This window comes from Sipha flava, unplaced genomic scaffold (genome assembly GCF_003268045.1).
Source record: "Sipha flava isolate LNK unplaced genomic scaffold, YSA_version1 73_pilon_pilon, whole genome shotgun sequence".
Lineage (NCBI taxonomy): Eukaryota > Metazoa > Arthropoda > Insecta > Hemiptera > Aphididae > Sipha > Sipha flava.
In genome coordinates, this window is record NW_020273613.1 from 1,106,516 (window position 1) to 1,129,531 (window position 23,016).

Here is a 23,016-nt window from a genome sequence, read left to right on the forward strand (position 1 = left end):
CATTTTTTTTTCCTACGTAGAATTGGAAAAACTTTAGAAAAATGTCGGGTGGGGAGGGGGGTCACAACCCCCACTCCTAGTTGCGCCAATGTGTTGTATACACGTGTGCCGTAAACAGTACACCACTAAAAAGTGCACGGAGATTATTCGATGCGTGTACGCGTACGAGTTGTGTTACATATCGCGTAATGGATATGTGTTTGTAAATGTACGCGCGCGACGTTTCGAAAACCAACATACGTGACACGGAATTATCTGGATTCGAACTGCGAGTATATTGTACAATTGCCCGAGTGTGTTTTCAACATTATTTCAGTTTTCGGTAAAAGGTCCGTTCGCTCGTACACATAATATGCATCATTACTGTACACGTTTGACGACTATGTATACATTATTTATGTTTCGATCAGTACCGGGGTATCGATCTTTAAAATCTGCGTACACTCCCGCTTGCAATTGGTTCGATAAAAAATTAAACAGTCGACTGTTGTTATACATATATATATAAACATATATACACTCGAGCACGTGCAATTTCGATATGCGCCTTTTATTATCCCTTAGCATTATATTTTATTAATATCGCGTAGAGTGAAAAAAAAAAATCAATCATTTTTTTTTCGTACGGACACGAATCGACTCGATACGACACGAAGTCGTTCAATCCGTCGGACACGTATTTCTCTACCGATGATGATGAACAAAGCTGCATTCACATTTTGAACGAGCGAAAAAAATTGAATGCAAATAAATAGTAGTGCATTATTTTTTTTCAACAAACCGCTTACCTTGCTTTTCCTTTTGAATGGCTACGCCGTCACGACTCACGAAACATCGTCCGCAAATAATTGCGAAATGATGAAAATTGATTTTACGCTCGTTTTAAAAATATCCCAAAATCGCTTTCTTGCCAGGAAGTTACAATGTTATATTTCAAATGTTCGAAAATAAATATTACTAAGACGTATTACAGAAGATGTACCTGCGTCAAAACCTAACTTACGTAAGATATTTTGCAGCTTCGAGCACTCGATCCCAACAAATGATCATCGGAATCAAAAAAAAAAAAAAATAAAAATAAAAATAAAATAAAATAATAAAATGTTTCCTTTGAACAACAGAATGCATTAGAAAATAATGGCTGACTTGAGTTATAAAATAATTTTCAGTAAATACGGGACATAATAATAATACCATTTTAAATGTCATATTATTGTATAGGACCTCGTATTAAGATATACTAAGAATATTATGAATTGACTCTTAAACATCCCTCGCTCACCCCAGAAAAAAATTGTATCTACACCAGTGCACAGCATCCGCCCATAACCCTTTCGGACGGACGTTCGAGCGTTGTATGAGCGTCTCGCAGACGGCATTGCTTCACTCTCTTGCGGGCACTAGCACGCGACGATGAATATCAAAACGTCCGAATCCGTACGAGCTGGTCTACCTCTCGTTGCCCACACGACCGATGTCGGCCAAACGGATGTGTGTTGTACGATCGACAACCAGGCACGTCGACACTGTCGTGCGATCTCAATCTCAACACGCGTACAAAGTTCATAGGCAATACGCGTTTCGCCGCCATCGTAACGCGATTATATTCGAACGCGTACGTGACCCAAGTGCGTCACTTATTTCACTGTCGTCCATAAGATGCGTATGTCGTCGGCACAGCAACTGCAAAACGATAAATTGTTCGTATCGTCTGAGATTTCTTTTCCGCGCGCATTCGTAATCGATCAAAAAATAATGAGCACGTGATGTTTATAGACCGCGACGTCGGTGGCACCGGTCCGACGACCGTTCCAAAAATTAATTTTTCAAAACTCACAACGGTCCCGACGGTGTTTCATATTTCTAATATTATAAAGTGATGGCAATAATAATAATAACAATGATAATATATTCACGTGCGTTTCAGTTCTCACTTCGTCGGCCCCGAACAATACTGTATAAAAAAAAAATTCCGTGCGGTAAACACATTTATAATGCATCGCGTAAAACGCTACGCGTATTTCACAAGTGGAATGTTTTTTTTGCAGTCGTTCAGTTTTTCCACAACATTCCCATGCACATGTTAATCCGTTGAATTTGCAAAACGATAACCTTCACCACGGTTCGGAAGGCGGCGAAAAATAAACGCGATCACCGTATTATTATGCCTATAAATAGACGACAGCGGTTTCTATACAACGTGTTGTACGATTATAATTCGTTTATGCAAAAATCGTGTGTTCCGTTGAACAAACGCTTTTCACCGATTCCGTATGTGCTACTGCACCACCGACCGTTTCAGAGTGATTTGTTTTCGATGGTCGCTTCGGATTTCCATTCGGACGACCGCGGAATCGATTAAACGCGCGTAATAAAGAACACATTGTATGCAACAACGTTCTCTGTAAAAATAAAATATCGTACATTATAACAAAGGCTAAACTGGAATAAATTATCGAGTCCCAAAATTCCAAGTGTTTGAACACTCACGAACTACACGAGTTTCGATTCAATTTTTCACATTAAATCTCACTTGTTTGATGTTATACCGTAACTGCTACGTGTTGTGTTAATATTTTTTGTTTACAATTTCAATGGATTACTATATATATATAAAAGCGTGTTTTGTTATTCAGACAAGTAACCAGCAACTGATTTTTTAAGATTGGAAACTAATCCATGTTTAGTGGATAAGATTCTAATTGGTTCGGTCAACTGGCGAGATTCCGTCTTCGCAGTGGACTGCACGCAGCATTAGTTGGAACAGAAAAATATAACTGTTATACATACATATAATATACATATTATAATGGTATGTTTGCAGTATTTTTAAATAATCTACTAACACGTAAACGTTTCACAATTCAAATTAAAACGAAAGAAAGCGATATAATTATTGTCGATGATCGTATGCATTAGAAAAACATTTTTTTTTATTACTTCAAATAATTTCTAAACCAGCTGCTCTGAATTACCGGAGCATACAATTACGGATACATGTAATTGATCGCAATAGAATTACTCGAACATTTTCGATCGGAAATCAATTACTTGCAAACGACAATTGATCAATTATTGTTCGCAAACAACAAATCCGTTGCGCGATAACGCAATAACCTGAATAAGTAATGTAATCATTGACCTTTTTTTAATAATAAACCGGCCCACTTCATGTTTCCACCGAGTCACATCGATGGTAATTTTACATCGTACGTCGACGTGGTGCAATTTGTACTTAGTTATAAAGATAATATAGGATTCAACCGATAGTAATTTTATATCGTACATCGGCGTGGTGCATGGAAAATCCGAGATTGTTATTTTTTCACTATTATAGTGTATGTTAAATACTTTCGACGTGTTTTAAGATTTCGCCATTACAAGATTGGTGTATGTAAACAATGAAATAAACAAAAAAATGATAGCCTATTTAGAGTTTTTATATAAACCGATTTTTACGCAATTATACACAATTCATGGTACATGTTTTTCAAATGTGGTTTCCAGTGTTCATGTATTACTACCAGATAAAAAAAATAAAATACCTATTGTCGAAAGTTTGATGCTTTAAAGGGTAATTAAAACCAAAAACTATAACGATTGGTTATAAAAGAGCTACTACTATTAATTCAATTAAAACATAATTTTCAAGTATTGAAGTAAATGGATGTTTTTTCATTTGTCCCAGAGTATGTGGCATTATATTTAGGAATTTGACTTGCAAAAGAATACAGCGAAGACACTGAATTTGCATTGGAATTAAGAATGTTACCAGCTTTAGGATTTATACCTAAAGATGATGTAAGGAATGAATTAATTTAGTGTTTTAATTGAAAGTAATTATTATACAGAAAATGAAGAAATATAAGTTTTAATATAGTTTTTAGACTATTTCGAAAATACCTGGTTAGGCAAATCAGACAGACGATATTGTCATTTTAAGAATATAACTAGATATAGCAACAACAAATAATTCCGTTGAAGGTCAGCATAACTGTTTTGCGTCGATCTCAAGTGGAAAAAATCCATCAATATGGCGTTTTATTGAAGTTTTATAGAAAGAAGAAAGTATAAATCGACTTAAAATTAAGCAGTATATATCTAACACTGAACCTAAAAAAAAAACACCAAGTTAGGGGCTAAGAGAATTAAAAAATGTTCTATGATTATAATCATCTGTTCGTTCTCTACTATCTACGTGCTTATAATTTCCAATTGCTGATTTAATTTTTAATTTTACGTATTTTTTAATAATTTATATTGACTTACCTTCGATCAATTTTCGTTTGCGAGCAATTGTATTTCGAGCAAATGTCATACGATCAATCGGTGGGTACCTACTACTCTGTAAACGCAACATGTAGATATAGCATAACACGTTCGATACTTAATCGGTAATTTTTTCGTGGGCCGAAAAACAAGAAACAAAAAACACCATTTCGATGCCTCGAAATAATTATGGGAAAAGGAGATCAATACGAACCGTCGGATTTACGTACGCATGTGCGCGGTGTAATGATACGAATAATATGCGAGGAATACGGCACTCTCATCTTCGGATCACGTTCACGAAATCCGAAGAAATACGCATACAACGTGGTGTTCACGAGAAGAGTACCCGTACACGAATATGTGTATTACATTATACGCAAATAGATGGGTTTCGTTCGATTACGACGTGTAGACGCGCAGCAGTACAATATTAACAATTACAATAATAATAATGATAATAACTAAACCTTAATGAATGTTTGATGCGTTTTTTCTCGGTCGTTGCCGATATACCCATCCATCTGTATCCGTCGTCGTCGGAGTACAGGTAATGACTTCGTGCGTGCCAGCTTCTCGTTCATTGCGCGCGGTCGCACGCCGCGTGATCTCGAACTCTGAGAAAGTTTAACCAGAAAACGGTTTCGGTCGATCAATTAGCAACGTACATATATATATATATATATATATATATATTATACAGTACATGCGTGCGCACAGCACGACATTTTAAGTACGGATATAAATGTAAATATATATATATATATATTCGTAGACAATACGTATAATCTCCGATGGGTACCTCTACTTACGACCGTGGTTCGGTTTTTCTCCTCCACCGACCGCGCCGCGTCACGCGTCGACTGCACAGAAACTCTATCGGTTCGTTTCAGGGAAGAGATGAATCTAAATACTACGAAGAAGCGCTTGAAAAAAAAATAACCCATCGCCGTAGGTATTATAGCATATCGTATATATATATTATTATTATTTGTACTATAAATAAGGACGAGCATCCTTGTACAACACAGGCTTCGCGCTCGACGAACGTTGTAATTCCCATCGTGCACAGCTGAGAACAGGGTTCGAAATAAACTCAGAACGTGCTGAAAGTAACTTTGATTTAATAAAAAATAAAAATAAAAACATAATTGTTCAGCGAGTAGTCCTCGCGATTTCCGTGTAAATATTTAAACGACAAGTGCTCACTGCTCACGGAGGATCTAAACAGTGCGTGATGTCGTTTCGGTGTCGGAGAAATCGAAGGAAAACCTTTTTATTCTTCCACGTCCACGCAGGACCGGATTAACCTGGGTGCAAAAGGAGCATTTGCTCCAGGGCGGCAAATTAGTGGAGCGACATAAATAAAATAGCCTCAAAAAAATTATTTAAGACCGTCATTAATACAAGAAAAAATGTCCAATTTATCAATATTATGCATAGAATCTGATTTGGTTGAGGAAATTAAGTGATAAGAAGTAACATAAAAACTTGTAACTATTAAATCCATAAAAAAATATAATTAAAAAAAAATAAATAATTTATGATATATACATAGTTATATGGTTATAGTTTTTTTTTTTAATTAACGCCATGGCGTTAATATTAAAAATTACTTTAATTATTATCTGTATATTTTGAACCAATTTATTAATATTATAATTGTATTTTGTCAGTATTTTCCATTAGTTTAAAAAAATTCTTTGCAAAACTATTCTGTGATATTAAACATATACCTATTTATACGTTTTAGTTTAAGTAGATTAATTATTATATTAGGTACCTATATTTTATAATATATATTTATAAGTAGTATTTTATTTTTTAATTTATACATAGAAATTTTTTTTTTTTTTGGTCTCACTTAAACCTTATTTCTTTGAGGGGGAGGGGGTCAAACATTATTTGCTCCAGGACGGCATCGGCCCTTAATCCGGCACTGCTTATAATTATGAATTAAATCGAACGACCGACAAAACTGCAGTGAAACAGTATATAAAACAAATCTATAGACACGTAAAGTGTTGTTATAAAAATAAATGTATTAAACGTACGCAGCCGATTACGTTATTATACGAACTATATATATATATATGTATATCGTTCGATGTATAAGAAATTAATAACACGATCCGATAAATTGAACCGGCAAATCAGTCTGAAACGAATAGGTACTTTGCTGCGCGCTGATAAAAATGTAATGCCGCACTTCAAGCAATAATCGAACGCTGTATAAACGAAATTTGTCGATATTTCATCATGTAACAGCCGTACCGTGCCCGTTCGAATAGATCGTTGCGCGCACAAACGCTATTCGTTGACACGTAATATCTCGGCACTCGAACAACACACGTACGCGAATCGGAAAAACGTCCACTCGATAGATAGCCTCGGCCGATTCGGTAAAACCTATCCGTTGCACAATAGCTCCGGCGTGTACAACGGCTTATGTACCGTAATATACCGAGTTGGTTTTGATTATTATCATTTTTTTTTTTTTTCTTTTCGCTCGTTCTGCGCAGCGGTGTCGCAATGGAAATAATACCGCGGTGTACACGGCGAGCGCGTAACCGTACAAAGCCTACGTTCGAATCCAGCCCCGCTTTGGACCTCTGAACGTTCCGCGAGACGCACGTGCTGCAAAACGCGCGTAACACGTGCGAGAAAAACGATTGCACGTATTCGTCAATAGTAAAAAACGGTGTCCGTGCGCGTGTAACTGCCGAGTGATTTGCGCCGTCCGCGGGTTGGCCCGAGGCGGTTGACCACGGCGCGGTAATAACCGGACGCAGTGCTCCGGCCGGTGTTCAAGTCACCGTAATCACGTACCGTCGTATCGCGGCGGTAAACGAGTGTACGATATGTTTGAAAACCACTTGCAGCGGCGGTCGAAATACAAAACGACTATCGTCGCACCAATCGATATCGGCGGGAGAACTGCAGCACAAGAGCGTTGGCATTAGTTAGTTTAAAACACAATAAGAGTCAACATTGTTTTCGAAAACATACGTTACGCTGGACACTTTTGATTAACGCACACTTTGTAGGTATTTTTGTCGGGGTACGGATCGGATCTTACGGCCCAAAAATCCATTCTGCGGGCACTGCAGTTGCTATCGATAATTGTCTTATTTTTCGAATACACCCGTTTCGCGTGATTAGCCATTAGAAAATGTTATTCTACCGTGGTTTTACTTTCTATTCCGAAATCAAACGCTAAGGACACTCGAGGTATGTATATGTACACCGGTGCAAATCGTATACCTCTGGCCCTTTGGAAAGATCCTAAATGCGTCTCTGCTGCTGATCCACAATGCTATTGCGATCATAATACATACACGCGTCCTGCAGACCGTACAAAAAACAATAAAGATTAGTGAATATAAAAAAAACCAATGATTATCGTACGCTTTCGTGCGCGTGTCTTGAAAATCAACGCGAACATTTATCACATACGTATGCGTCGTAAATCTATGTACGTATTACATAAAAAATAAAAATAAAAAATAAACTTCAAAAAACAAGCGTCGGCTGGCGCGATAACGGTAAAAAAGGGAGAAAAATAGGCGACGATTACCACTTGTATTGCCGTGCTGAAATCGAAACGGTATTATTATGTTATAATAACCGCGTAGTATTGCGATTTCGCGCGTCGTGTAAAATCCGAACCGCGCCGATCGTCGGAATGACGGATTTCGTCATCGAAACGACGACGCGCGTTTAACATTCGTCGGCGTTTCGCGCGCTGTAAAACGATTTCGTGCTTCGTCGATAAAACTGGAAATATGTTACGACGGCGTTTCTTCCGCCCCGCCACAACAAACCGCGATCTCGTTTTCCTACAATGATAATAAAATGAAAAAAAAAAATAATGTACAAGACATTCGCGACGTCACCGCGAACCGGCGTATCGTAATGAAAATACGTACATTATAATTATTGTGACATAGTAATCGACCGGTCGTCGGGGTCTTTATGTATTATTTTTTCGAACCGTTCAAACGGTCTACCAACTTTTCTTACTATCCGTTTTATGTACTTCTTTTATTTGTATGTAATATTTGCTCGTGTTCTTTTACCGGGACACGATTAGTGTTTTTCCTCGAACGAATCTCGTTTCCGTTTCGCCGCATACGACCGCATACGACGACGTGCAGTTTCGCTGGTGGAACCGCCGGTTCACACGATATATCCGGACCGCAGACTCGCCGTTTTAGTGGTCCCGTCCGATGACGCGTATCATTTCCGAACTGAAACGGGTTATTTCACGACAGCGAAACATGATAATGTGTTCTACATTATTGAATTATCGACAGACATTAAAACAATACGACCGAAACACAGCGCCGATACAGGACAATATTATAATAATGTGTACACGAAAACCGTTTCCAATCGTGTATCGTTTATCGTGCATAAAACTGGGGGACGTTTTCTTTTTTTCGTCTCGTCCCTTCGACGCGATCCCGTCTCGGACATCCCCGGATACAATGTTTAATCGACGACACCTGCGCACTTGCGCAACGCGAAATGAATATTATTACGGGCGTGAAATAATATGCTCGACATTTCGGTCCGTTCGCCTTTACTTGTTCGTCTCGTACATCGTCACGCTAGGCGATCTAAACGCGCAACACAAATGCACGTATACACGTTCATATCGATATGGTTTAATTGGCACGGGAAAAATGGAAAAATTAAAAAAATATCATATTGTAAGCGACAAAAACAATACGTAATATTGTACATCCGCGGAAAACGACGACGACACGCCGTAAGCGGACATAACACTATGCGCACCCGGGTACGTACGTAACCTGTACACACACGATATTGTATTATTATTACTCACGTGCCGTCGGCAGTGTTCGACAACAAATGTTATTAAATTATATTCCGATAGCGTTTGCTCGACCCGACGGTATTGCCAGCAACAAGAGACAGACATTCCGACTTCCTTCGCGCACGCCTTCCGACGTTCCGGATCGGTATCGATACCAAATGCGAAACGGGCGAATGTCACACCGTTGTCCTACAAATTTTCGATGCGTTCGTTACCGTCGGTCTCGCATTCCGAATTCGAAGAGGACGCGCGCGCCCGATTGAGTGAAAATAATTATAACGTGGACAGGCGTGTTCACGGCTGTGGCCACTCCGGCAATGGACCACTCCGGACCTGCAAAATCCAGCTTCGTTTTAAACTTATGGTTAAATCGTTAAAAGTAAATTACTGAAAAGTAAAAAGAACGATTGACTAAAACAAAACTAAATAATAAATATTTTCACATAAAATATTATACATATATGAGACAAAAACTAACCGATAAGATTTATTATCTAATATCCATAGCTGTAAGTACCTGTGTAGTTGTATGTTATAGACCTTTTATTTTTTCGAAGAAAATGAGTGTATTATTTACTAGCTATGACTACTCCGCAGCAGCTACAATTACTAGACGTGTACGTTCTCGAGGTAGTTTGTTGTTTATAAGTCACAGTCTACTTGTCTTCTCGTGTCTTAAATGGAAATTTCGATTTTCCTAATGAAAAATTTCATCGGCCATACCTGCGAAAAAATTTTAGACGCGCCTACGATTACATGTACGCACGGCGGAGTTGAATACGCTGGTACTGTTGTTGACGTGCACGCGACCACGAACGCGTTTGGACTTGCGACCAGTTAAGTGCTCGTCTTGTGTACGCGGTAACGGATTCCGGTGCGTACGGCGATCCGGACGAACCGCGGGAAAACGCGTGAAAAACTCAAATCGGTAAATCCAGCGAATTCTGCAATACGTCGCACGTGTCTGATAAACATTTACAGTTACATGTACCGGTTACGTGCGCGCAGTCCGTTTATGATATTATTATGTAAAATGCTTTCCTTACCTTTTTTTTTTGCGCATTAAATTTGTATCGAATTCTACGCGACGATTTTGAGAACGTATGTTTTTCGATTTTGTTTGCTTTTCCCCGAGTTGATGAGGTGTATAGTTTTGTTGTATAGTATTAGACTACGGGTCCGCCGCGGCGCAGCAGTTATTCCGTTGAACGCGACGAGATGTTTGCAACAAATACGCGTGCACATTTATACTTTTCATAACGGTGCGGGCACCTTTTTTTTTTTTTTGTTTCGAATACGTTTTAGTCTACCTCGGACCCATGCCGCATTTACCAACTATTACGCGTACGTACACCCTATGCCGAACGTACGTGAACGCTTAATCCCACGCTACCTGCAGCGAATCCGGTACGTGCGGTGAACTAGAAAATAAAAATGAAAATGTGCTCGACCCATAGTATATCTCACGTTCGTATAGCAAGACGGATCTCTGTTAAACGTTTTTTTTTTTTTTTTCACCGAACCGTTTGATAACACTAATGTCGTAGCGTTCTCGTAATCGTACATTACCCGTCCACGCAATGCGTTCGCGTGTTCCTTGAACGCGTCCTGCGAACAATTGGTGCACAACCGCGTGCGAGTTTTACGGCGGCCCGAAATCGTAGCGGCAGTAGTAGCAGATAAAAAGAAAGCGAGGAAGAAGAAATCAAGAAAAGCCCGTGGACCTGATTGATGGGTTGAGTACACGTTACGGCGGAGGAAACAAACCGTAATATAAAATAATACGATGTATTTAGACGTACAATAAAAGCGCGACCGTTTCGTCTGCGAAAGATGCGTAACACATTACGTTCAATACGTGTACTATATAATATTATATTCGAAGAAATAACGACTCGCAAAGAGAAAAAAAAAACCGTCGAGATAATAAAATCTACCGTATACTCGTACAGCGTATAAAAACATAAAAAAGGTTTATCGCTTAAACCGTTTTTTTTTTTCATTTATTTATTTTTTTTTTTCACTTTTCCTCCGCGTAACACGAATATTATACACGTATGTATATATATTATTATTGATACGTCGCGCACGAAACTATGAAACTACAAATTGGTCGGTCGGGCATATTATATTACGTTACGCGGGCACCATGTTGTTTTTTTTTATTTTTACGTTTGTCGCGCGCGCAATTTCTTCTTTATTTCCAAACGTCTGTTGCGAAACACAAATCTCGTGCGCATACGGATGTGTATCATCAATATGTATCGCGTTCGTTTCGAAATGTCCATTTCTCGTGACTAATTCGTGCTGTAGATCATCCGTCATCGTAACGACGATTATGGTATTACGATCGCGACATCGGTGGGAAAAAAACAAAACAAAACTAACAAAACAATCGGTGCACGCCGCGGACAAAACGCAACGTCGTTCCAAACCAGCCAAAGTCACCGTTGGTGGTGTACAATACAACGCGTACGACGATTGTTGTCTCGTAGATTTTTTTTTTTTCACGTATAATTTTCTTTCTATATTTTACCGTCGGTTCGCTACTACCTGTCGGTTCATCTCGTAGTAGATGGGTACAGATACGTAAGACCAGAGGATGCACGTGCAATTTTTTGTTTTCTACCAAGTATCAAAAACACGCGCTGTGCTCATAGCTTATGAACATTAAACAAATCCACCAGGTGCGTAGCCAGGGAGGGTGTTACAGGTGTAGTAACACCCCCTTTGACTATACTATACTTAAGTCTTATAAAGGTAAAAGTTCTTAATGAACCGTAAGGAACACATATTTATCATAACGAAATATATACATATTATGATAACAGTAAATGCAATGCCGGGACCCGGCTTCTTATGTACACCGTTTTATCTGATAAACTGAAGCCGTGATTTTGTATCGTTTCATAAACGATTTAATATATATATATATATGAGATAAAATGTCCATTTTAAATTTAAATAAAACATTTGTATGCTTGTACAATAAAGTATACGTAAAGTTATTATTTTGTTGTATATAATTCTGTCGATTAATTTTTAATAACACCTCCTTATTAAAATACCTAACTACGCGCCTGAAATCCGCTGTAGTAACCACCACCGTTGGATAATACGATTTATTACGATTTTGATCGTAATACAACTTAAACATAAAAACATTATTGTTATATTCAATATGATATTCGTAGAAAACGTTATCGTACAATTAAATATAGGGTCATAATAGAGATAATATTAAACGGGTACTAGTCCCGAATAATGTCCTCTGCAGGATCTACAAGTTTCTCGCGGTGAACAGATTATGGAAAATGATACGAGATCCCAAAATTGTTGTTCCGTCCCATCCTATTTCCAAATAGAAATGGTCTGGCTTCGTGTGCTTGGGTAGGTACGCGCGCGCACGTAAACGACCCAAGTTAGCGTGAGACTTACTACGTCGACGACTGTGCCGCATACTTCTTACTTCGTCCTGTCGGCGATCGGACGGGGAAGAAACCCTTCCCCGCCATCGACTGTATGCGTGTAGTACTTCACTTCGTTCACAAGTCTCCGTTGGCAATAATGTCTATTGTAATCGTCGTGATCGTCCGCGCACGATCACGGAATAGAGGGGAAAAAATGGAAATATATTTTAGCAAAAACAATCGAGATGGCCCAGTACAATGTCAATTTTTTTTTTTTTTTTGACGCAAAGGTCGCGAACGCACACGGCATCTACGATGACCTTTACGTAACAAGTGCTCAGAGAAAGATAGAATTTCACTCATTCTCGCAGCTTATTGTTATGTATATAACATACCGTTGTGATGTACGGTTATTATATATGATGCGTATAGGTAAACCGGTTTTTATCAAATGAAAAACGAACGCAAAGTTTCATTTATAATAATCTCATTTATTTATTAAACTGTTTTCCGCACGTTTTTTTTTTTTTTTTTATCATTATTATTTTCTTTTAACAAATAAACCATGTCCTGAAATTAGGATAGTTACAAAAAAAAAACCGTCTGTACAATACTAGAAACAAAAAAAAATATATATGTATATCTAACGTCTAATTTACAAGTATAGAAATCTAATATTACGAGTGGTATCTAAAAATAAATATTACAAATACGATATTATAATAAATTATTTGTTTTTCAAAAGGTTTTATATTCTCGTATATAATTTATTTTTTATTTTTTTATTTTTTTTTTTTTTAATGATAACGAAAAAAGGAAATTATGCAATATGTGTTGGAGAATTATTTTTATATGGATATTACAATTATTGTTATTATTATCACAGGCCAACGATTTACTTTTATTATTATTATTTATTGAGTAAACAAAAAATCAAAAAAAAATCATCTATTGTACTCGAAGAGTAGAGTACGTTATTTTATACTGCATTAATGAAATATTATCGGGTCCATGGAGACCCAAACAATTATTAGGCCTGTGAGTGATTGTACGAATGAAGCTCATACCTATATATGGATATTTGATAAAATGTTTTTTTTTTTTTTTTGCGCTATCATAGGAAAATATATTAAGTGTATACAATATATGAGTATTATGTACACGACATAATATGTATTATAAATATGTATGTGAATAGCTCTTTGGCCCGTTATCCAACCAGACTAGATAAAAATTACATAAATTAAACAGGCACACCTAATAAGTCGTAAATAACGACAAAAAATATATAGGAATGTACACTTATATGTATGTATGTGTTGAAAGAAAATTAATTATTTTAATTTTTTTTCTCTTTTTTTTTTTATGACCACTTGAACTTTGAAACGAAATTTTGTAATAGGCGATAACTTTTTCCTTTTTTTTATTGAAGTTTAATGTTGATTTAAAAATGGGTATATATTTTATTTTTTGTTTAAACATATAAGGAACTTATACAGTATTTTTATACCCCCTGACTGTTTAGTTGTACATTTGTTATAACATACTGTAAAAGGGGTACAGTCTTTTATTCATATATTATATATAATTTTTTTTCTTATGAAGATATTATTCGTTCAGTCTTTATGCAAGAAATTTATCATAACATATTATTATTATTTTATACCCTTATAGAGAGAGAGAGAGAGAGAGAGAGAGAGAGAGAGAGTGAGAGAGACAAAGAGAAAACGGTTGTTGTTTTTCTCGATTTTCGAAAACAGTGAGTAGTAAATATTATTTTTATTCGTGCGTTTTCTTCTTAATTTTTTTTTTTTTTTAATTTTTATTATCACAATATTTCACAGCCAACACAAAAAGCGACACGCACGAACTAATAGAGAAAAAAAAAAAGAAAAATTGGAATTTTATATGTACAACGACGAGGCACGTTCTGCCGCTCCGTGCAATGTATATTACGAAAAAATATATTACGGGTGTCCGCCGGAGATTAAAAAAAAAAATAAAAATAGATCAACAATAATACGCGGCGAACACACCGCAGCCAAACACTGTTATTTCTACACAGATGAATATAATATATAATAATATGAATATATTGTTTATATCGTTACAATCGTACCAAATAAATATTAATATCTTACACGGTATGTGTACGTGTCTATTAACAAATTATAAGTTAAAACTTAACGCTAACAAATAAATATGCATAGGTTTTTTTTTTATTCATTATTGTTATTATTATAATAATAACTACAATATATTATTATTATCTTTTCGCGCACGGTCTAATACACGCTGCTGCTGCTCTATAAACGTAATTTAATTTTTTTTTTCATCGTACAAATAATCCAATTCTCTTTGTTTTTTTTTTGTTTTTTTGTTTTTTTTTTTTTTTTTTAATATAATTTTTTAGTGAAATCAAATCGGAAAAAAAAATCATAACTTTTTTCTTTCCCCGTCTATAACAATCACAAAATATAATAATGATATAATAAACATTATCGTTTTAACAACTCTCGACTAAAAATATAGAATATTGAAATCGTCGTCAGCGTACGGGTATAATCTATACGTATGTGTATACTATAACGAGAAGGCGGCAACGACTGCAGGTCTCGAACGATGGCTAAGGGATGCATGATAATTCCTCGTCGTTGGCCCATACGATTCCTGCCGCTTAAAACATGTACGTGGGCGTCAGGATATTGTTGATCGGGTCGGTAATGCGTCCCAACGTTTTCGTCGGTTTGCTACTATACTCGTTGCGCAACACCGCAGCGATAGTACCGTTAAAACCCCAAAGTTGTGGTGGCGCTTCGTTTTGCCTCACCTTGTGATACTCTTGTTGTTGTTGCTGTTGGTGGAGTTGTTGTTGGTGGTGGTGGTGGTGATGCTGCTGCTGTTGCTGATGGTGGTGGTGGAGTTGTTGTTGGTGGTGGTGCTGCTGCTGCTGATGCTGCTGTTGTTGTTGCTGCTGCTGCTGTTGTTGCTGCTGATGATGATGGTGGTGGTGGAGGTGTTGTTGTTGTTGCTGTTGTTGTATATGAGGTGGTGGTAAATGGTGTTGTTGTTGTGGTATTTGTTGTTGTTGATGATGATGGAGGAGATGTTGCTGTTGTGGAGGTTGTTGTGGCACCGACGGTGGCTGTTGGGCTTTGCGCTTTAATAATTTCGCCTGGCAGCAAGAACACCCTTTCGGCACTAAACATGGACAAAAAAAAAAACGCCATAAGAACACGTTTTTTCTTTCTTTATATTTTTCGTATCTTTTTTCTTTCTTTTAATTAAAACTATTTGATCCTTTTTTTAACATTTTTTTTTTTTAATTATTTACTCGAAGTCAAAGAAATGCCGACGAATTAATATAAAGAAGACCCTATTTACATTACAATCGACAAAAACGAGCCAGATATTATATACCTGCTAGTCTCCGCCGTCGCAAAACTTCTTTTGGACGAATCGACAAGATAAAAAAAAGCTTTTCTTCCCTTATAACGTAGAAAAAAAAATGTTTAAAGACAACAAAATTACGATCAATATAAAATAGTTTTTCTAATCAGACAATACACACAGTAAAAAATAAAAATAAAAACTCGTCGATCTATTTCATCAAACTGATAGTTGCACGAAGGATTCTTTTTATTTTTTCTTGTAACGTATATATCCTATGTGGCACGTAGATATATAACTCAACATATTTATTTACGTAACGTCGTGTGTTACCAAACAGTTTTCAGTTTTATTTCATTCATATAACTTTTAATATTTCAATACACAACGGAAACCTCAACAAAAATAATATAAAACAAACATCACCTCGATACAGGTTAACCTGATCAAACCTGACTAGGTTTTGTAATTCATTAATAATGTATTTCGTCGACGTGAATTGATTTTACTCGACGGGACTTTATAAAATAAGCCAATTAAAAAGTTAAATTTGGCAACATATTAATATTTAAGACCAACTCCCGGTTATAAGAATATTATTAAACGTTGAAGCTATTAAAAATCCTCGTCTTCTTTTATTCGAGTGACAAAGTATTTTTTCGTGACCGACTATATAGATAGAAATAATATTAAAACTACGATCTGAAGTTAAGTGTCACATCCTATTCCAACCGTTAAAAAAACTCATCAAGAAATGATTCTTTTGAAACTTCTTTGCGATTACATTGAATTCTATTAAATTGCTGAATTATTCATTTCTTTTGATTCAAATATTTAAACGTATTAGTGTTAAGTGAAAAAATAGCATATAATAATTAAACTCGCACAAAAATAAAATAAATGTTTTAAGAATATATATATACACGCATAATTGTATAGTGTCAGTTTATTAAATATGTTTCTTGCAAAAATCGAAAATAATATTTCTCTCAGTACAATAATTTCGTTTAGTACTCGGTATTATAATTTTTAGATGCGTGAAAAATATGCACCGACAGTATATACACCAACAAACAAAGGGATACATTTAAACGTATTTTTATTTTACAAATCTTCGGAGAGCAATACGCATTGTTAAGAAACAAAACATTTTACACCAATTTGATTTAATGCGTAAAAATGCAGTGGATGTATATTACCGATGTTTATCTATACGAGACGGAAAAATAATAATCAACGTTACACGACCAAGAAGAAGAAAAAAAACCATGTAACGTAAATTTTTCCATATCGTATCCAACAACAACACGACGAGTAATACATTTCGAAAACATAAGTAACATAAGTCATGTACACAGTTCTACAAACATTTTATCGGTTAATATTTGATTTTATAACGAATGACACAGCAACGGCCGCGTGGCCTCCTTCTGACCTATATTTAAGTATTTGTCGTTTGTGTTCACGGATATAATTGAAGTATTAACTGCGTTCGGATTTTCTCTATTATTGTTGATATGCATATTATAGTTATATTATTATATGTATATGGTTAGAATAACGTTCTAATTATTTAAACCAATTACGCACACGAATAGTGCTTTTAAAATTGTTCCATCGTCGTCATGATTCGCAAAACACAACGAGAGGTAATGTTTATTGTTTTTTTTAGTTTTTTTTTTTTAATAAGTTTTCAAAGTTGTGTACCTACTATATGATAATAAAGAAATTGCAATAGCAGCTGATTAGATTTAACAGGAAAACTATATTATACGCAGAACTGCTCAGCACCTACAGGAAAATTCGATAAATGACACAAAAGTGGTCTGGTACGTTTTTAAATTATCATTTTTCCGGTCCAACGGTTTATCGGTCGTTATGCGAATGCGTATACCAAACACAGGCACACATACGCATTCCGCGAACCACATAAATAACAACGTAGAGAACATATAACGCACAATAAAGGAAAGACCTCTCCTCCCCACGCTCACTCTTTATTTCTTTCTACCTCTTGGCGCAGCGTACCGCGCGATATATATTATTATAAATGCGAACACCGATCCTCCTGTGCGCGTGTATTATAAATGTGTAACGATTGTAAATTATTGCAATAAATCGCGTCAGGCCGATATTGTCGGGTAATGGACCTATGGGCCAAAAAAGAAAAACACACACACCCGCCCGACGGGGTGGAGATGGTGGCGGATGATGGAAGAAGAAAATAATAAAAAAAAAAAAAAAAATGATCAAAATGTCGACAAAGGACGGACGCCTTTTGCGCGCGCTTTTTCTTTCTTCCCATTTCGCACGGAGTGTATACATCGTGCTCGCACACAGTTTTGGGAAACGAGGAATTCGTCGCGCGGAATGTTTTTCTTGCCCGTACCGCCTGCGCGGGTATAATACCAAACGGCCGTGACAAGGGATGATAACAAACCTTTGCAGGAATTCACTTCCTGATGATTTAACGGAAATACAATTAAAACTCGCGGTATTTGTTTCCTCTACAAAAACACATACCCATGTATATACGCATGTGCGCCATCGACCATCAATTATATATGTATATAAGGTGTTTTTTCGCCCAAAGTCTTTACGTTGAATAATTACCATATATAAACTGCGGACCGTGTATATGTTAAATACCGCAGGGAGAACACGACAATGTGCGTAAAATAATTGCCTTGCAATCGATGACCACTATAATATGTATTATATGTACACCTGTAATACGCGAAATATTAAAAATTTCGCATATAACCGCTTCCTCTAACCATAAATAGTAATCATGTGTCCAAGTGTTGTATACAATATTTCGTGCAATTCAGAGATCGACCGTATCGATTATAAAATAAAAAAAAACACCGATCGGCAAAAAGTGACGACGCGAGCAGGTTACGGCGGCGGGCAAAGATGGACGACCGTAAAAAAAAAATACATATGAATTCGACATGTACACATAATACAGAACAGTGAAATCGCTATGCACAAATACGATGTGAGAAGAACAATTTGAAATCGGGTTTCCCTCTCCCCTATGGTCGAGTACGTCCATACAATATATAATACTTGTATCTCGTGACGGTATGCTGCGTGGTTGTCAAATTATAAACCTTATACGCGACGATGTCCCGTCGTTCTTTCGCAAGTGGATTCAAGTGTTTGCGAGAACGAAGGAAAAAAAATCGAAATTCCTGCAAATCCTTTCCAGGAGAGGAGAGGCAAGTCATGTCACGAGCATAATGCCAACGACATCCTTTTATGTTAGTATACGATTTACGTGCGTGTCGGGCTTCCCATCATCATAATAATAATCATCTTCGAGTACTTTTATAAAAATATAAAATCCAAAGATGGCTATCACACGAGTCGCATTGTATACAGTATCGTATATGAGTAACCAACACCAATTGGTCCTTGTGGCCTACACCGCACCTCTTGCTCCTGCTAACCCGGTATATCTCTAAGTAAAGATATTATAGTATTTGCTCTCGTCCCGGTACCACTCGGATGTATTAATATGTACAATTTATGATTGTGTATAAATATATGGAGGGTAAGATATTGATTTTAATGAGATCCAATTGACAACTGCGAAGACGGAAACTAATAAAATCTGACAACCATGAATGCGGTGAGTGTAGGGAGTTGGGAAAGGGACAAATTAAGATCGTGTGACAAAAATTAGGGTCAAATAGTTTAGAATTAAACGTATTGCGTCTGAGTGTATACTTTATATAACATGTATACGAAGAGAAAACCTCAAGGGGTTTTATACCGATCGTTTTTTGATAATTTTTTTTTTTTATAAAACCGACAGATGAATGGTATTTGTTGACAAAATATATAAGTCATCGTCTTCCGTGGCGCACGTCTTGTACACAACATAAGAGCATTCGTGATGATAACTATTTTACACGTGGCATCGAGAAAAAAAAAAATTCAACATTATTCCAGACAGTACCGGGAAAATAGATTTTTCTTCTCACACACACATTAACGCGTGTAAATGGCCTAATTTAATACCGTTGAATCATCGGATAGGTTGACAACGAAGATTTTAGTCATATTCTATGAGCATCGTGTTGGCACTACGTGTATCGTAAGTCCAACACGACCGAGACAATGACAAATCTCGATGAGGCAAAAATCACGCTGTTACGTTTATTAGGCAATCATCAAAATTACAAATAAAAAAAAAAAAATATATGTATAACTTAACGAGACCTGATCAGCCCTCGGATGATACGACATCTTAACGTTAGCGTAGTGAAATTATAAATATAAAAGCAGTCAAACCCGAAATACTCTTCTGTAACGCGAAAAAAAAGAAGTTGTCCCGCAAGTCAAGTCGCGGTGGTGTACGCAGTAAGTAAAATAACGAAAAATTCGTTCCGTCAGAAGGGAGAGCTGATAATGCCGTTCCCAGCACACAATTTTTTTTTGTATCCGTCGCCTTTTTCGAAGACGATAAATTTCAACACGACTTCCCCCAGGGCCCCCGCTTTCCATTGTGTACACATAAGCTCACGCATTGTCGTCGTCGTTTGGGATGCGAAGCCATTAACAACAAGTGACACGCACACGAATACACACCAGTACATAAAAAGGATGACCGAATGTGCGTGTGTGTGTGTGTGTGTGTGCCGTAATATCTGAATACAATGAGCGTATACACACCGTATCCGTTTCAACCGTCTGACACCATTGTGAGTGTGTATCGGGCGGCGGCGGCGGGCAAGTTATGCATGAGTCATGAGCAAAATTTCAATAGATGGATAGATAGATAGACACATGCACACTATTATTTACTTCTTTATTATTATTACTTCAGACGTGTAGGAATAAATAATATAACGACGACGACGATGATGATGAAAAAAGGCGATTGTTATTTTTATTATTATTATTAGACGCGGGCCGTCACCGCCAACCACTGGGGGTTACACAAAACACGAAGAGCGAACATTTCCGAGCGTTAGGTTTGGAAAATTTTAATTTACCATAAGGTCACCGTCGTGTAACTGCGATACACTGCAAAATATTTTAACCGTTTGTATTTTTCTTCCCGCGGGCTAATAAAGACTAGATCCACACCTGTGTGTTGTTAATCGCTGCGGTTACAAAATATATCGAAGTGTATAAAATATTAATTAATATTTAAATACTCTAGAGGCTCCCGTCGCGCCCGACCGCGTAAGATTTATTATGGTACCACACCACATTAATTAGTCGATAATATATCGTTGCTTTTTTTTTTCCAATACGTTTTTCGTGTACGTGCAATTAAAGAACGAATTCTGGACACGAGGTCGTTTGAAAGTTGACACGTCAAAAATATTGTACATTATTTATAGACATCACATTTTACGTGTATATATAGTACACGTTGTACAAGAAAGTTCGTTGTTCTGTGTCCATATGACGGCAGGCAGCTGCAGAGTATTGAGGAGAGGGGTCACGTTCTATTAAAATGCGGTTTCGCTTATAAAAAAAAAAAAAAATATATATATATAGAATAAAATAAAATCGACAACGTTCGCATGACTTGTAATTTGGGAGTTTTAAACCCTAGGCCATAATAATTTATCGGCAGCGGTAACGTTATTAATGTAATTTATTAGCGAGGGCCCCCGAGGGACAAAGTCCCACGTAACTGCGGGTAAAGAAAAAAAACAGAATAAAATGAAATACCCGAGCTGCGCCCGAAAAAAATAAGATAAAATAAATAAAGCGAGCGTAATTAGTATATATACCGAAAGCTATGTGAAGTCAGCACTGTGATTTAACACGCCTCGCACATTTTGACGAGGGGTGTTTATTTCAAGAAAACTTTGCGCGTTGCGCTACAAAAATTATCTCGATTTAAAAAAAAAAAATAAAAAAAAATACATTTCATAAAAACCCGAGTTTCAAAGGCTACATTTTTATATGACTCGCACAGTACGTAATTAACAAAGGTTTCTTCTTTACCCTTACCTAATTCTTTCATTTTTTTTTTTTTTATTTAAACCTATAAATCAACGTTAATTACGGACGCAAATGTGATAAAAAACCCTCACCTTTCCTTCCGCTATTACATGTACTGCGTTCTTTGTGTGAGCAATAGGCCCCATCGCACCGGAGGAATACTAATTTCTCGTTCACCACCAATACGAGACGAAAACACGAAAAAATTAGCGCCTTTTTTCATCATAAACTTTTAAAACGTTAAAAATCGTACGGACGTCCACCACCCTAGTCCTATCGCCATCGCGCTGCCAATACATAATGAATCGCAATGTTATGCACCGTACAACATTTTTAACTAAATCACCACTGGATAACATATTATTAAGATTTCGGTTAAAAAAAAATTATGTTTATCTCCGCATTTCTTGGCCGGGAAGCGATGATATGGAAAATAGTTTAATTTATTTTCTCTATCCAGAAGCGACGATGCCGAAAACCGCGAGCAAGCACGTAAAAATATTCATAATAATAAAACGAGAACGCCAAAAATAAACTATCGTATTAATTCGCGTCTACTGGCGCCGGAAAAATACGAAGACGATCGAGGGACCGAATGAAAATTAATTAAAAGACTGTCAACGATTTAACAAGAAGACGATATTGACCGATTAATATCAACGATTTTACGCGTTTCCGGGAAGAAAACAATGCCGACGAGCGGATATCGATCTGCGCTATAATCGCATTGCAATCAACCCTCGGAGAGGGACGGGCACGTAGGGGTTAAGAGAAATCAAAAATCATGTACAACCCTTGTACCGGGTGAATCGGTACGTGTGCCCCAAACTAACCTGTCATATGGGTTTTGTCGGTGGGCAAAGCGGCCGTCATCATCGGCGGCGGCAGACTGGCTTGCAAATGCTGCTGTTGATGGTACTGCCGCTGCACCATGTCCATGGTGCGTTTGCCTTCGTGGTGCTGGAGTTCGGCGCTGGAGCCCAGTGGCGGCCACTGCGAGGCTCCGGCCGCGGCGGCCACGGCGCCGGTCACCATGCCGTAGACGCCGCCAGTGGACGCGGTCACACCGGGCGCGGGTCCGGCGTACGGTTTTTTCGCGGGCGGCGGACCGTCGGCGGACACGGTCGCCGC

At 37.2% G+C, this 23,016-nt stretch overlaps 2 protein-coding genes across 3 annotated transcripts in view; both read right to left on the minus strand.

The window, feature by feature from the left end:
• The window catches only part of LOC112692426, a 32,416-nt gene extending 26,655 nt beyond the window's left edge, over nucleotides 1-5,761 (minus strand). Inside the window, exons 1-2 of one of the 2 annotated variants that reach the window (XR_003149416.1) lie at nucleotides 5,072-5,761; nucleotides 4,740-4,886 (exon numbers count right to left, since the gene is read on the minus strand). Coding sequence is in view for 1 of the 2 variants with exons in the window: in XM_025567103.1 (XP_025422888.1) it covers nucleotides 4,740-4,886; nucleotides 5,082-5,285 (351 nt within the window). In the remaining variant the exon portion in view is untranslated. The remainder of the gene's footprint in view (nucleotides 1-4,739; nucleotides 4,887-5,071) is intronic. The other variant, XM_025567103.1, reaches the window with a different exon arrangement.
• An 8,562-nt stretch (nucleotides 5,762-14,323) lies between these two features.
• LOC112692428 (myb-like protein Q) lies at nucleotides 14,324-23,010 on the minus strand (the record flags this gene model as incomplete). Its single annotated transcript, XM_025567106.1, has 2 exons — nucleotides 14,324-15,723; nucleotides 22,719-23,010. Coding segments are annotated over 2 exons (816 nt in total), but the record flags the coding sequence as incomplete, so codon positions are not given.
• Nucleotides 23,011-23,016: the final 6 nt, after the last annotated feature.